The sequence below is a fragment of the Aotus nancymaae genome, unplaced genomic scaffold (assembly GCF_030222135.1).
Source record: "Aotus nancymaae isolate 86718 unplaced genomic scaffold, 86718_ANA_hifiasm-v0.15.2.pri h1tg000019l, whole genome shotgun sequence".
NCBI classification, from domain to species: domain Eukaryota; kingdom Metazoa; phylum Chordata; class Mammalia; order Primates; family Aotidae; genus Aotus; species Aotus nancymaae.
This window is the reverse complement of record NW_026988431.1, coordinates 639,811-657,239: the sequence shown is the minus strand read 5'-3', so window position 1 is coordinate 657,239 and position 17,429 is coordinate 639,811. Positions and strand designations below refer to the sequence as shown.

At 37.0% G+C, this 17,429-nt stretch overlaps 1 protein-coding gene across 50 annotated transcripts in view; it reads right to left on the bottom strand.

Moving 5' to 3' along the window:
* The window catches only part of CLASP2 (cytoplasmic linker associated protein 2), a 239,241-nt gene that overhangs the window by 116,876 nt on the left and 104,936 nt on the right, over nt 1-17,429 (bottom strand). For all 50 annotated transcript variants that reach the window (XM_021666448.2, XM_021666452.2, XM_064378526.1 and 47 more), the window contains 6 exons: nt 14,080-14,150; nt 10,383-10,442; nt 9,228-9,305; nt 8,410-8,577; nt 5,948-6,003; nt 4,755-4,928 (listed from right to left, as the gene is read on the bottom strand). In XM_021666448.2, the coding sequence (XP_021522123.1) occupies nt 4,755-4,928; nt 5,948-6,003; nt 8,410-8,577; nt 9,228-9,305; nt 10,383-10,442; nt 14,080-14,150 (607 nt within the window). The remainder of the gene's footprint in view (nt 1-4,754; nt 4,929-5,947; nt 6,004-8,409; nt 8,578-9,227; nt 9,306-10,382; nt 10,443-14,079; nt 14,151-17,429) is intronic.

The following is a 17,429-nucleotide window of genomic DNA, read 5'->3' as shown; positions in this document are numbered from 1 at the left end:
GGGACCACAGGCATGTGCTATCACGCCTGGTTAATTTCTGTTTGTTAGAGGTGGGGTTTTGCCATGTTGCCCAGGCTGGTGTTGAATTCCTGGGCTCAATCAATCCACCCGCCTCGATCTCCCAAATGTTGGATTTACAGGTGTGAGTCACTGTGCTGGGCCTCTCTGCCAAGTTCTATACCACTATATACCAAGTGTCCACTGACAACTTCTAGTTTGAAGTCTCCCAGGGACTTCAAACTCAAAATGTATAAAACACAACAAACTTTTAGCTGCTCATCCTTCAGCAACTTATTAACAGACTGAGAGATTCAGTATAGAGGCATATACTTCTGGATCCCTGGTACCTAGCAAAAAATAAGTACTCAAATCAGTGTGTGTTGAAAAATAATAGAACACTCCCTCTAATCCATTTATGTACAGCCATAAGTGAGGCTCAAAGTAGAAGAAAACAGAGGTAATACCAGTCTCGTGTGTAAAAAGGCTACAGGAGACACAGAGGGTAGGGTGAGGTGAAGGGAGAGAGGGAAAGGAGAACATCCTTTATCTGACCCGGGAAAGAGCAACAGGCAGGTGGCTGATTGTCCCTGAGTGGAAACCTGGGTCAGATGAAGAAAAGAAAAAAGGAGTGGCACTTCTCCTTTTTATATTGAAACATGCGATTCAAACCTTAAATAACAATAGGTTCTTACCAAAAAATATATTGCTGCAAATTGGCTTTCTAGTACATATTAAAGCACTTTAAATACAATATTTTCCTTCTGGTAAAAATAATACATATTAAAAGTAATGTGTTTACTTTTAAGACTCAGGATGAAGAGAGGTTTTTTTTTTTCCAGTTTTCTTCCCACTTTGAAAAAAATTGATATATAATTCACACGTATAAGTCACCCTTTTATAGTAAATAATTCAGTGTTTTAAATATATTCAGCACTGTGCAACCCTCAGCACTAATTCCAGAACATTTTTATCACCCCTAAAATAAATCCTGTACCTAGTAACAGTCACTCCCTATCGCCTCTGTTTCTATCTCTCAGCAACAACTGATTTACTTTCTGATTTGGTGGACTTGCCTATTATACCATTTCATATAATTGGAATCATACAATGCATGCCTGTTTGTGTATGACTTCGTAATTTCAAAGTTGATCCACCTTGAGGCAGACATTTTTATGTAATGTACTCTAAATTTTAGGACAATAATATTCCATTCCATTGCATAGACATGTCCTATTTTGATTATCCATTCACCAGCAAAAGGACATTTGGATTGTCCTTTTGGCTATTATGAATAATATTATGAATATTCATGTACAGGTTTTTGTGAGAACATACGTTTTCTGATCTCTTGGGTATATAGCTAGGAGCAGAATTGCTGAGTCTTTGTGGTGACTACATTTAACTTTTTGAAAAACTGTCAAACTATTTGCAAACTATTTTCATCATTTAACATATGTTGCAGTTTTCAGTATACAAGTCTTACACTTCTTTTGGTATATTTATTCCTACATATTTTATTATTTTTACTGCTACTATAATTATAATCATTTTCTTAATTTCCTTTTTGGATTGTTCACTGCTAGTGTTTAGAAATACAACTGACCTTTGAACACTTTTCTTATATCCTGCAACCTTGCTGAACTTGTTAATGCTCTAATAAATGTCAGCCATGAGTGCCCCACCTCTTTTGTCTAATCCCCCTAAATGGCTATTCTAAACTTCAAGTCACCTCTTAGCACATGATCCTGACTCCGAATCTGCAGGCAGAAAGTCACAGCAACTTCCCCAATCACACTCTTCTTAATGTCCAACTTTCCAAAATATCTTATCTGATATCTATTATTATCATCTGATATTATATATATATGTATTTCGTGGATTCCTTAGGATTTTCAACACACAAGATTGTGTTTTCTGTAAACAGAGATAGTTTAAGTTTTTCTTTTCCATTTTGGATACCTACTATTTCTTTTCTTGCTTAACTGCCCTGGCTAGCACCTCCAATTTAACATTACTCCTAGGCAACGTTAAATAGAGTAAAACTAGATATTCTTGTCTTGTTACTGATCTTTGGGAAAAAAATCCAGTTTTGTTTTTTTTTTAAATATCAGGTAGGATGCTAGCTGTGGATTTTTCAAAGAAACTCTTCATCAGGTTGAGAAAGATGACTTCTGTTCCTAGTTTGCTGAGTATGCTTATCACAGAAGGGTGTTGAATTCTGTCAAATGCTTTTTCTGCAGCTACTGAGACGATCATGTGGTTTTTGTCCTTTCTTCTATTAATATGGTACATTTGTTGACTGGTCTTCACATAACGAAATAATCTTGCATTCTTGGCAATGTAATGCTTTGAAACAAAAAAGTTTTCTGAAAATTAAAAGCAGTAATCAACCCACTGTTAACACCTTTGTATATATCACGCCAGTCCTTCATCTATGTATAATTTTACACAAAATGATGAAATAACTACATACTATTTGGTAGTCTGCATAATTCAATCTGTTGAAATATGTCTTGTTAATGGCTACACAGCATACATAAAGATACAATATAACTCAACCATCTCCTCTGTTACATGTTAAGGCTGATGCTAATAACTTGTTATTAAAAACATGAATATTCTTTTTTTAAACATAATTGTCGAAACAGTGAATTATTAGGGCAAAAATTCTGATTTAAAAATGCTTCATGGAATTCATAAATCAGAACTCAGAAAAAGTGTTCCATCACTAATTCACACCAGTGTGCTTGATAAGGCCCTTTTTTTTTTTTTTTTTTTTTTTGAGACGGAGTTTCGCTCTTGTTTCCCAGGCTGGAGCGCAATGGCGCGATCTCGGCTCACCGCAATCTCCGCCTCCTGGATTCAGGCAATTCTCCTGCCTCAGCCTCCTGAGTAGCTGGGATTACAGGCACGCGCCACCGTGCCCAGCTAATTTTTTGTATTAGTAGAGACGGGGTTTCACCATGTTGACCAGGATGGTCTCGATCTCTTGACCTCGTGATCCACCCGCCTCGGCCTCCCAAAGTGCTGGGATTACAGGCTTGAGCCACCGCGCCCGGCCGATAAGGCCCTTTTTACAACATTCTTGAAAACAGTGGGCACTACCCTTAACTTTCTTGCTATAGTTATAGGTCTATCAATTTGTATTTGTTTGATTATAGCTGAGGTTCAAAATTTACTGTTATTTGTTGGCAATTTTGATATATGCTTTTCTTGATATATGTAGAATTTTTTCTATAAAAATAAGCCCATCTGTTTTTAATAGACTTGAAAAACTTCTCAACATTTTAACTTTTTTACTAGTATGTGGCAAAATTTTTTCTCCTTTTAGTTTTTGCTTACTTGATTTCATATTTTCATACTTTAGATTTAAATTCAAAAGATATTCTCCTTCATGGTTATTTGCTTTTATGTATAGAAATTCCTGTCCCAATCTGAGATTTGAGGAATACTCACCTATTACATCTTCATCAAGTTGCTTTATGCTTTTGTTCAATGTTTTCATCATCTGGAATATATTTCTACATGGTGCATAACATGATTCTAAATTAATTTTATACCAGATTGTAAATTATGTGTCTAAACACAATTTACTGAATAATCTATTCCTCTTCATGGTTCTGAATGCAGCTGTGCCAACATTATCACGTACTACATTCATACCTGAATTCTCTGCACTCTTACAGGTTGAGTACTCCTTATGTAAAATGTTTGGGGCCAAAAATGTTTTAGATTTAAAATTTTGAAATATTTGCATTTATACTTAACTGATTGAGCATCCCTAATTCAAAAATGCAAAATCCCCCCCTTTTTTTTTTTTTTTTTTTTTTGATAGAGTCTCACTCTGTCACCCAGGGTGGAGTGCAGTGGCGCGATTTCGGCTCACTGCAACCTCAGCCTCCCGGGTTCAAGCGATTCTCCTGCCTCAGCCTTCCCAAGTAGCTGAGATTACAGGGGTCAGCCACCACACCCAACTAATTTTTGTATTTTTAGTAGAGACAGGGTTTCGCCACGTTGGCCAGGCTGGTCATGATCTCCTGACCTCAAATGATCCACCCACCTCGGTCCGAAGTACCTTTGAGTGTCAAGCTGGTACTCAAAAAGTTTCAGATTTTGGAGCATTTCAAATTTCAGATTTTCAGGTTAGGTATGCTCAACCTGTATTGTGTTCTGGCAATTTGCCTGCTTAGTGTTCCACCAGTACTACCCAAAAGAAAAAAATGAAGCACGAAGAAGAGGTACACAATATGGATAACCAACCTCAACTTTTTAATATGATGGACATAAAAACATGAAAAACCCAACTGAATAGAGTTTTAGAATATGTTTAGGGTTTGATTAGACACAGTAGAGCCTTACAGTTCTCCCAGATCTCCAAAGGGCTTCACATTCTTGCTAAGAGAAGAGAAGTAGGAGAAAGAGAACAGGAAAGCTAGATACAAGGCCAATTCCCTTCCCAAACCCCCTTAGTAACCAGTGGCTGGATGTGGTAGAAGTGCAGTTATGAAAATTCTACAGGCAATCATGGACTCAAGAATTGTTTCTTTGATCAAGATGATGGTGAGGATAAGAGAAAAGGAGAAACAAGGCAGCTCAGATTACTCAGAAGCATGTCCCCAATATAGAATTATATTAAAACATATGAACTATCCTTAAATAACAAGAATGAATAGAAATCATGACAGTATATGAACTTGTCTTCACAGAGGCCAGGGAGATAACACGGTACAATTTTCCATCATCAGTTGTCTTACCTAGAGATGCATAGGAACCTGGATTCAGGGCACCTGCACCCAACCGCCCACTTCGCACAGACTGTCCTGCAGCATGATGTGCCTTGGCACCAGCAGCAGCATTCACATCAATGTCACTTCGTGAACGCTGCAGGCTTCCTGGAAGGGAACTGGCTTTGCTGCTGCCAGCTGATACTATGAAAGACAAAGCAGAGGTAAGCTATATTATTTAAATCACTGAAAACATGAAAATTATATAAACCTGACCATTATGAGCTAATCTGATGACAAATGGGCAACAAAAAGGCAGTGGTCAAACAGACAGTACCATCTAGTATTTAAAGTCAGAATGCCTCAGTTTCAATCACAACTAAGTCTTCAGCAATTTTCTCAATATTTTTCTATCTTGTTTCCACTCCCATAAAATGGGAAAAATGGTGACATTCTGACCATAAAATTCACAGGACTGTTTTGTAGATGAAGAGATGATGTTCAGAACTGATTTATGAAAAGGAAGTACTGTACAAGATGAATAGAAGGCAGCAGTATTATTTTTTACTATGAGAAAAATACAAGAAAAACTAGTCCAGGAGTAGAGATATTCAGAAATTAATGGAGGTTCTGCCACTCCATGGCAATGCAAATTAAGCCATTCAATTTCTGGTCTTTAGTCTTTCAGTTTTTAATTTTTATTTATTTTTATTTTTTTTTGAGACAGAGTCTTGCTCTGTCACCCAGCCTGGAGTGCAGTGGCGTGATCTCAACTCACTGCAACCTCTGCTTCCTGGGTTCAAGCAATTCTCCTGTCTCAGCCTCCCAAGGAGCTGGGATTATGGGTGTGTGCCACCATGCTCAGCTAATTTTTATATTTTTAGTAGAGACGGGGTTTCCCCATGTTGGCCAAGCCGGTCAGGAGTTTTATAAACTGTGAGCCATGACCCACTAGTAGGTTGTGAAATCAACTGAGTGCGCCATGAGAAGCATTATGAAGAAATGTAACGGAATGAAACGGAATGGAAAACAGGGCATCACAAGTAAGAATAAGTACTGCTTCCCGGAACTTCGGGTTATACACGTATACATATACAGGTACAGTGCATATGTGTGATACTGGGTTACCATGTAAAATGATCTCACTAAAGAGCACAGCAAAAGAGTTTGAAGGCTACTGTTTTAAAGATAAAATAGGCTATAACTCTTAAAGAGAAAATTACCTCTTCCAGCCACAGTTGATGGATTTGCTGTAGACCATTTGGAAGAAAAAGGGCGACTGCAAGGTATAAGAAATGCTTTTAGTAAGAAGACAATTTAACATTCCTCTGATAAAAAACAATAAAATACTACCAAATTTTGTGGAAAGTTGAGAAGTACTTCTTCTTCTTTTTTTTGAGACAGAGTCTTGCTCTGTTACCCAGGCTAGAGTGTAGTGCCACAATCATGGCTCACTGCAGCCTTGACCACCCAGACTCAACCTCTCAAGTTAACTGGGACTACAGGTGCATGGTACCAAGTGTGGCTAATTTTTAAATTTTTGATAGGGATTGGGTTTCCCTATGTTTCCCAGGCTGGTCTCAAACTCCTGGGCTCAAGTGTTATCCTCCTACCTCAGCCTCCCAAAGTGCTGGATTTATATGTGTGAGCCATGGTGCCTAGCTGGTACTTCTAATTTTAACTTTCCTTTTACAAATCACTTTAGAATAGTTCCTCCAAATCATCACATATCAACGGTGTCTCAATAAGCTATGAAGCAAAAATAAAATAATTGGCAATGAATATAGACTGTAAGCCCTACAGAGATAGGGATCAGGTTGCCTTTGTTCACTCTGCCCCTCAACACACATCCTAATAACCACCACAGAGGACTCGATAACAGTACTACTATCATTCACTTATATCCTGAGATATTTTACTTAGAAGAAAGGGGTAGTGTTATCACTAGCACATAGGAAACAACATAACCAAAGTCTCTCTCACCTAAGTTGTCAGGGGTTATGTCTGTGTAATATTTAATATAACTATATTATTTTTATAACTATCTCCTAAAATTTTTATTCTTTTAGATTGAGGCAGATCACTTCAAGATTCACAGAATCTAAAGTTGTTTGTGTTTAAAAATGTTATAATAGAGCAATATAAAATATCTTGCTTTAGATCCTTTGTCCTCAAAGTATGGTCCATGAACAAACAGCATTTAGCATCACCTAGGAGTTTGCAAAAAAATGAAAAATCTCAGACCCCAACCCCAAAATTACTGAATCAGATTCTAGATTCTAACAAGATCTTCAGGTGATTCAGATATACTTTAAAGTTTGAGCATAGTTAATAAAAAGAGAACAAAAGCAACAAAGCTCTTTTCAGATGACGAATTTATCCCAAATTTAAATAGAAGTTTAAACAGAAATTTAATTAAGTTTAGATAGGTCATTATTCCTACAATAATTATTTTTGAAATCAGATCATATCTGCTTTTATTCTGAAAAACCTATAAGAAACTAAACTGTAGTACAGTATTTGCATGACCCAGTGAGTGCCTGCTTAAATTCTTTAAGCACCCTAGGTGCCTCACTTGCCTCACCCTGGTCCCCCAGTCCTCCATCTGAGTTGCCAAGGCAACCAGCAATCTTTGTGGTGGTCAAGATCCCAAAAAGAAAAGAATTACAGAGAAGTAAGCTGACATTCTCTATTTTTGTTTTTTTGAGAAAGAGCCTTGCTCTATTGCCCAGGCTGGAGTGCAGTGGCACAATCTCAGCTCCCTGCATCCTCCGCCTCCCAGGTTCAAGGGAGTCTCCTGCCTCAGCCTCCTGAGTAGCTGGGATTATAGGCACCTGCCACTGCACCCAGCTAATTTTTGTATTTTTAGTAGAAGTGGGGTTTCACCATGTTGGCCAGGCTGGTCTCGAACTCCTGACCTCAGGTGATCTGCCCACCCTGGCCTCCCAAAGTTCTGGGATTACAGGCATGAGCCACCATGCCCAGCCTAAGCTGACATTCTCTGAGCTGCTCCTCCCCGGGGAAATCTGCAGATACATGGAGCAGGGCAAGAGCTCACAAAGATGGACAGGGCCAGTGCTAGGAAGTGGAGAAGACATCGGAAATTTTAGCAATCTCATAGGGCTAGAGAGACAAAAAACAGGGTTACGGCTGCCAAAGCAGCAAGGATTTGAGGTAGCTGACATCATGATGAGAATGGAGTTACAGAGAACTAAGTCAGATACTAGATCATGTTGTCCCTTGAGGCATTTCCAGAATTTTTAAGCTGTGCGAGAGGTTAGAAGGAAAGTAGTAGAGTTTTTTACCAGTCACACAGTGTTAAACAAGAATTGTCAAGATAACTTCTGAATCTCCATTATAATTCCTCCATTTAATGGGCTATTTATTGTTAAGTACTATTTTTGTGGTATTAAAAAAAAAATGTAGTGCTTTCCAAGCTTTCACAGACTTGAATATATAGAAGCAAAATGTGAATCCAGAATTCTTTACCCAAAGAGAAGGAGTTATGCTGGCAAGTAACCAAACCCTTGAAACAACAGACCAAAATCAGTAAGTATATTTGAGTTACCATTCTTTCAAGGCTTTACGTGAAAGCAAACAGGTAGATATTCAAGTAGCCAACTTAAGAAAGTTTAGGGAGTTGAGGATAGGAAGAGACTAGTAATCATCATTTATATGATCTTACTTAAGACTTTCCTGTGAGCTAGATGAGGACCTGTCTGATTGTGGAAGAGATGCTACACTGCCAGAACTCTTTAAGTAAGTTTGAAGACTCTTCTGATAAGATGGCTCAAGGGAATTATATAATGTTTCAGCTTCACCAGGAAAGTGGTTTCTAAGACCCATATATGTCCTGTTAAAAAAAAAAAAAAAGAAAAGCAGATGAAATAATAGCTTTACATAATTAGACATTAATAGTAAAATGTGTACATTCAAGAAGGATGAAGATAAGCCCACTGGTTTTCAACATTATCTGCTCTGTGTGAGGTGAACACTTGCTAAATTTAACAAGTTCCCATGGAAAGACTGAAGGCTTTTGAGAAAAGCAGATCTCAGTTCAAAACCTGCTGTGCCACCTGGGGTTTGTGTGGCCTTGGGTAAACCCCTAAATGTCTAAATTTCAGTTGCCATCTATTGAGATAACACTATCTTTGGAGGATCATTCTAACGATTAGAAAATAATATACAACAAGTACCTCATACAATGTCAGGTACAAAATACAAATCTGATAAACGATACTTCTTTTTATTCATGATGAAAGTGAATAGGTTATGATTAAAAAAAGAATACTAATGATTACATATCAGTGGCAATATGTAGCATGCTATTAGATGTCTAGTACAGATTTAATGGAGAAAAAACAATCTTAATTTTACTGGAGAGCTAGTTAAATAAAATACTTACTTAGGCACTTCTGATATTTTCATTCTCCCAATACATTTTGTTTAAAAAAAAAAAAAACACAGATTAAATTGTCACAAAAGTATACTACACCGACTTACTTTCTTGCCTCCACTCTGGCCTCAGCATCAGCATCATGAATTCCCTTTTTAATAGTTTCAACCAAGACGGCTGCATGCCTGTAAAATAAATACATCTTTAGAGTTATGATAAAGCTGCATGTTTCACCACAAATGATACTTACTGCCTATATGCTACATATTAATCACAAAGGGGGTAGGTGAGGTAAATAAAAATAAATTAATTAGTACACAGTAATAAATCTAAGACCATAAGATTTTCTAATTATCTGGCCCACATGTTTTATTCATGTATGGTTTCCTTCTGACAATCCAATCACTATAAATCAAAAAGTAATTATTTTATATGGAATTCAGAGAGTGTATAAATATATAGTACCTAAATTTTAAACTTTTAATAAATTAGAGAAAAAAGAATCTTCTGTGTGGTTCCTCACTAAACCACTACTGTAGAAATTATTTGCTAAGTGTGATCAGTTGTGATCTGACCAAATTTGAATAACTGCCACAAAAGAACACAAAAAAACTTGAAATTTTCTTATGCCTACATTAAACAACAAATTCAATTTTTTAAAAATGAGCTTTAAGAAGTCAAGAATTTTCAAGAAAATGCAAAATTAGCACTGTATCTCCCAAGCTTCAAACTTGAAACTAATGAGAAATATAGCCATGCAAATAGCCAGTAACCAATCAGTTGCCCATATTTTCCTCTCCTTCATCTTAGAGTTACATTAGACATTGCCCAGTATATACCTGACCAATGACATCTAACAGCTGGCGTGGAGAAACTTCCCAAAAATATCTTTTTAAAAATCTCTTTCCTCTGAAAGGAAGCTCCTTCCATCTTAAATCATTCATTACATGATTGACTGCACCTCAGGAAACTTATATGATATGACTAGAGATACATTTAAAAACTTTTGCCCAATTCAACTTGGAGAATCTTATATAATCCATTCTATTTGAGAAACCCTTGCCCATTTCACAAAGAAGAAAATCATACAATTCATAGCTCTAATGATTAAGAGGGGCACAATACACCACAGCTTTAAAGGAAAACCAGTACAAACAACCTTTGAAACAAAATGAGAAATAACATAAAACCAATACCGTCAACTTGTAAAGAACTAGTGACAATGGGGAGGGAAGGTGGAGGAAGGAAGAGGCAATGCATACCTTTCCAATGAATGAGTCTGCCACTCCTGTAACAATAAATCTAAAAATTCAAATGAACGTCTGAAAAATAAAAGTTAAATGATAACTAAACGCTGTATTGAGGAATATATTTATACTACTACACGTTGCCCCCCCAAATTTAAGCATAAGACATGATTTTTAGATATCTTGGTTTTTGTTTTTTTTTTTTCAGACGGAGTTTCGCTCTTGTTGACCAGGCTGAAGTACAAAGCGCCATCTCAGCTCACCACAACCTCTGCCTCCCGGGTTCAATCAATTCTCCTGCCTCAAGCCTCCCAAGTAGATGCAATTATTGCTATGCTAAACAGCTCAAAAAGGTTTTAAGAGTTCCTTATAATTTTAACTTAAAATGTTTGTCAAATATAAAACTTAAGGCTGGGCATGATGGTTCACACCTGTAATCTCAGCACTTTGGAAGGCTGAAGTGGGTGAACCACTTGAGGCCAGGAGTTCAAGAACACCCTGGTCAACATGGTGAAACCCTGTCTCTATTAAAAACACAAAAACTAGCTGAGCGTGTGGCACGCGCCTGTACTCCCAGCTACTCGGGAGGTTGAGGTGGGAGAATCGCTTAAAACCAGGAGGTGGAGGTTGCAGTGAGCCAAGATAATGCCTAGGGAACAGAGTGAGAACCTGTCTCAAAAAAATAAAAAATAAAAAAAATTTAACTAGTTTCACTTATTAATTTAAAAATATTTATTAAATATCTATACACTTGACACTGAAGATATACAGTGGTGATTAAGAAAGGCACAGCAATCTGGATCTTTCATTTTTATACTGTTTCCTTCAATATGTATGTATATGACTTTACATAAAGTTTGTGTACATTTTCTCCTAAGTCCTCTATTTCTCAGTTTCTTCAACTGTCTCGTACTTGAGCTCCTCTACTTCCTTGGTATTTGATGACACAGCTCTATCCTGTATTTCTTCTTTTATTAACATTTTTTCCTCCACTTCCTTTAAACAGATGCTCACCTGGTTGGTGCCAATATTAGCCCACTTATCTTTTTATAGTCTTTCTACTGGGGCAACATCATCTGTACCCTTAGTTCTGCCTATAAGATATAATTATCACATCTAGTCCTACATCTCCAGCATTGGTCTGTCACTTCAGCAGTTAAATCAAAGTTCAAACTAGTTTATGGATATCTCCACATAGGCAGTGAATGTCAACTCAAACACTACATAGAAAACAGTAATTAATTCTTACCCTTTCAAATCTTCTCTTACAGCTCACGAATTACAGATTAGGAAATGAGAAATGGAGAGGTTAAATTAACTTGCTCAAAGTGATAGAGCTAGGACTTAAACCCTGGCATTCTGACTCCAGAGCTCACAGTATGAAGCACTTGACACTACCCTCCTCATCTATATCCAATTATCAAGTCTCATTTCTACACACGAAATATATTTTGAATTTGTTAATTAAATAAAACCGCCTTGAATCAATTATCAACACAGTTCGACACAGTTCTGGTCCAGACTCTGTTTCTCTCTTCTATGAATTATAACAACTCCTACCTAATTAAACAATGCTTTTCACTGTTTCTTTTCAATCACTTTCATAGCTGGAGTAAAAACTAGGCTTGGACATCACCTCCTCACTAAAAATCTACAACTGTCAAAGATTCCTACTATCTATGAAATAATGTCAAAATTCCTCCTCATAACATTCAAAGCCCTCCACACTATGATCTCAGCTACTCCTCAGCCCTCAACCAGCCTCTTTTCCCATTGAAACCTTCCACTTATCATATGTTCTAGCCTCAGGGGACTAACTGATGGCTCTGCAATATATGGCATAGCTTTATATTTCTGCTTACGTTATACTCCACTCACTGTCCCTACAGTTAAAGGATTGCTCCCCATTTTTAAGGCAATTCTATAATACGTTTTCTGACTTTGTCTTCTGTCACATTCTTATTTCTCCAATTACTATTTTCCTCAGTTTAAGACAGGGGTTGGTTAACCTGTTCTGTAAAGGGTTGGACAGTAAATATTTTAAGCTTTGTGGACCACATACAGTTTCTGTCTCGTATTCTTCCCCCTACAACCCCGCATTTTTTTAACCACCCTTTAAAAATGCAAAAAACACCCTTAGTATGTAGGCTGTAGAAAACCAGACTGTTGGCCACATTTTACATGTAAGCTGTTGTTTGCTGACCCCTGACACAAGACATACGACTGAACAACTATTATCAAAACTCTAACCACTTAAAATAACAATGTCTAATTCAGCTTCTTCCTAACAAAGTATTTAATTAAATATATTTATCTAATTTAAAAAGGTAGAATTTGCCGGGTGCAGTGGCTCATGCCTGTAATCCCAGCACTTTGGGAGGCTGAGGCGGGCGGATCACGAGGTCAAGACCATCCTGGCCATGGTGAAACCCCATCTCTACTAAAAATACAAAAAGTAGCCGGGCATGGTGACACACGCCTGTGGTCCCAGCTACTCGGGAGGCTGAGGCAGAAGAATCGCTTGAACCCAGGAGGTGGAGGTTGCAGTGAGCCGAGACTGTGCCACTGCACTCCAGCCTGATGACAAAGCAAGACTCCGGCTCAAAAAAAAAAAAAAAAATGTAGAATTCTTTATAAACACCAAGTATACAAATCTTGTTTCTCCTGTCTTTATTATTGTTGGTTACAGTGGTGTGGAAAGTTGCCAGAATCAAAATGAAGTCACTTGTGTTAAAACACACACACACACACACACACACAACAAACAGAGCTGAGGAAGGCCATTAAGGGAGCGCTCCCATGCATAAATGACTGATAACAAGAGCTATCACCAAAGACTCCAAAAAAACACAACCTTTCACAAAGGCTATTGCAACCTTACAAAAAAAAAAAAAAAAAAAAAAAAACTTTTGCAAGGACATCTACCCAGCAAGTGCCTGCCCAACCTCAACTTGGCTTCACCGTTATTACTGATCCTTGTAGCCCAGGATAAGTACCTCAAAACAATTATGTAAGCCTCCTTATCTTTCCTTTAAAAACCTTTGTTTTCCTTTATCTCCCTGAATATGCACAGTTTACTGTTTTATGCATATTACCACTGCAATGCTCATTCCTGCATAAATACTAATATCATTTTCTTTCAGAGGGCCTCTCTGATATTTAGGTTGACAGGTGTGATGTTAAAAATTGTAGAAACAGTAGAGAAACACAGACACAGAGATAGACGCTAATTGAAAGACCTGATAGGGCTATTTACTTGTTCCAAACACCAGGTTATATTCTACTAATGTGTATCTCATTTAATCCTTATGTTCTATGGGGTTGACATTATTAGCTTTACTAACCTATGCAGGGACTAAGATTCAGAGCAGTTAAATAATTGCCTAAGGTAGAACTGTCAGTGGCATTTGTAGGACTCTAGCCCAGACCCTGACTCTCTACTCCTTGTTCTCTGAAAACCAAGGCAACCAGCAGCCCAAATAAACCAAAGCTTAATATGACAAAACTGAGAAAAGTGGGTGCTCATAATAATCACTTCATCCCTTTTCCCTTACATAAAATATGATTTTTTAAAAAAAGCACTTTTTTATGATTTTCTGGAAGGCAAGAAATTAATGACCAATTCTTGCACCAGACCAAGAATTAAACAATGCAGTATCAGAGCTACACCAAAAATAATAATAATAATAATTTAAAACAAATTTAAACTTACCTCCTCACAGGAACTGATTTTGATGTGCAATTGCTTGTTATTAAAGGTATAAGTCTGGGTACATGAGTATGCTGAAAAAGATGTTTTAGAAAAGGTTGAAAATACTACGCACTTCACGTAATCCTTTCTTCTATTTGCCTTACATTCAAGTATTTAGTTACATTACGAGAAGACAAAAAGACCAGATATCAGATTTGAAAGAAATCAAGACCAGTCTTGAAAAATTTTCCCGAATTAAAGTAACAGTAATGATGATACAGTTTCAAAAGGACAGGTGTGGATGTAATATTACATAACAAAGAAAAGTTAACTGTGTAACTGCAAAGAACTGTTGGACAATATAGTTTTGGGAGAAAAGGAGTACTAAGGCAGCCACATTTTCTGAAGTACCATGGCTATTGCTGGTAAAAAATGGTTAATTACAATGTCATCAAAGCAGGTACTTAAGTGAATCTATATCCCTAACTACTGGGAATGGACTATGAAATGGTGATTTTAATAGAACTTTCACTTTATTCTGGCTGAATTATATCTCTCTAGAATTCAAGTAGAAGTTCAATACACAAAATCTTCTGATTTCTATTAGTAATTATTATGCTCTTCTTTAGTGAAGCAAACACTAAAAAGTTCATAATAGACATTAACATAAGCATACATTTAATTTCTTAAATCTCCTGTATTCCTTCTGAGCTAATGGTACAGGCTGGGTTATCTAGGAAGTAGGCTATGAGATGGAGTTTAGCATGCAGGATATTTGTTAGGAAATGCCCTTGAAAGACAAATATCACATGTTCTCACTCATGTGAGAGATAAACAAAGGTGGACCTCATGAAGATAGAAAATAGGCTAGTCATAATCAGAGGCTAGGAAGAATAGTGGGGAGTAGGGGATGAAAAGAGGTTAATAGGTATAGAGTTAGAACAAACAAAATACAGTGTTCAATAGATCAGTAGGGTGACTATGGTTAACAACAATCTATTGTACATTCAAAATAGCTAAAAGAGAATAATCAGAATGTTCCTAGCATAAAGAAAAGGTAAGTATTTAAGGTAATGAATTCCTAATTACCCTAATTTGACCTTTAAACATATGAATGCATTAAAATATCACATTTACTCCCAAAATATGTACATCTATTATATATTAATTTTTTGTAAGTGCCCTTGGGATTAGCACCTGTGGAAAAGAGAAGAAGGAAGCAGGAGTGGAATGGGCAGAGGAAGAAATGGAACTTTGATACAACCCAAGGCTATCTTTGCCCAAAGCCATTTTAGAAAGCTCTAGAACTGAAATGCTCCCTCGGAACACTCTTGAATTGGTCCTACATGGACAAACCTTTATATTTCCACATCCATCAGTCATTGGATATGGGTAATACTGGAAAGGGGCAAGACCTTGGGAAATGCAGCTCTCTAGCTGAAATAATCCTTTAAGAGACTGGCAGCTAAAGGCTGTCTACTAACAATTCTCCTGGCATTGGAGAAGTTTCATTGAAGGATATGGCACAACAGTGTTTGCCATAGCTAACTCAACCAAAATAAAAGGAAAAACCTTTTTTCAGCTACTACAGAGAGAAACCATTTACAGACTTGAAGCTGTTGAAGATGAGAATAATGCAAGAAAGTGTGCTGACATGCCTGTTAGTCAACTGTTCAATTCAGCATGGAAGGACTCTGTGGACCTGCTCTCGAAAGCATTCACAAGAGCCCATTTCCCAAACATTATTGTGGAGGTAAAGCCCATGGAGATCCCCTAGCCACAACTATAAAGGAGGTCTTATTTACCACATTTCTCCTCTTTCTTTTCTAACCTCCCAAAAATCCTAATGCTGGGTTAACCACATCCACAACAGTGGCAAGGATGGGGAGATAAACCGACCTAACGATTGCTACATCATATTCAGGGGGAACTGTACCAAAGGAAAGTAAAAAATTACCTCAATTACAGAAAAAGCATTTAATCAAACACTAAGTCAGAAAGATTTACACTTTATTACTACAAGTTGACAATGGGGAAAAAAAGCTTCTCTAAAATTAAAAAGAGAATTAGAAATTAAGTAGAGCAATCTAAGGAAGCAGACCCTTAAGAAATAAAACAGAGAAAAACTGTAGGTAACATTTAAAAATCATTGTATTATTGGTGAGATGATAGGCTAGTATAATAACATAAAAAAGTTTGTGAAAAATGAGCAATTTGAAAACAAAGGATAAAGAGTAAAGCCTGAGAATCACAAAATGGGTACTTTCAAACAAGTAGAATTTAAAGGAATTTTTCCTGAGAATACACACAGATGTAAGACAGAGACAAAAAGTTACTCAAAAAATGATAAATGACATCGAGGATTTCAGAATTTGTGTAACAAAAGCAAGAGCAGGAAAAGATCTGAGCAAATAAGACAAAAGTACTAAATAAAGAAAAGATTCATAAAAATTAACATAAATTTAAGATAAACCCATTTCAGTCAAAAATCCTTGTCTACTGTTTAAGAATAGTATTAGTAAAAGACAATTGACTCCTAAACCTGCTGCGGGGAAACTCTTCACACGAAGGGACTACTTATAAAACTTCCTAAAGGTTGTCTGGTGGTGGTAGAGGTTGTTTTGCTATAAAATAATCAAATAGTCTCATTTTTAGAGACAACAATAAAAAGTTAAGAAAACAGGCCAGATGTGATGACTCATGCCTGTAATCCCAGCACTTCGGAAGGCTGAAGCAGGAGAATTGCCTCACCTTCCCAAAGTGCTGGGATTACAGGCGTGAGCCAGGAGGTCAGACCAGCCTGACCAACATAGTGAAACCTCACCTCTACTAAAAATACAAAAAGTAGCCAGGCGTGGTGGCAGGTGCCTGAAATCCCAGCTACTTGAGAGGCTGAGGTAGAAGAACAGCTTGAACCTGGGAGGCAGAGATTGCAGTGAGGGGAAATGGCGCCACTGAATTCCAGTCTGGGTGACAGAGCGAGACTCCACCTCAACACCACCACCAAGAAAAAGCAACTGTGAAAGAAAAGGAAAGTGAACCTGAAGTTCCACAGTCAAATTTTCAGTCCACATATTTTGAATTGGCAAGGAAGAGTCAATTCAAAAGATAAAAATATATATATTGAAAAGTGAGAAAACACTAAAGCAAAACAAGAATGACCCAGAATCAATTTTTAAAAAGGAAGTGAGAATATACCAATAAACAATGGGTCAGAAATAAAAGCAGTAAAAAAAACCACAGTTAATTACAATTGCTAAAAATAAAAATATCTTTGTTAAATTTAATTCAATGGGTAAGGGACAAAACGACAGGAAATGAATAAAATGTACACGTATACTTTTTAAAGGGAGCATAACACGGATTTTATT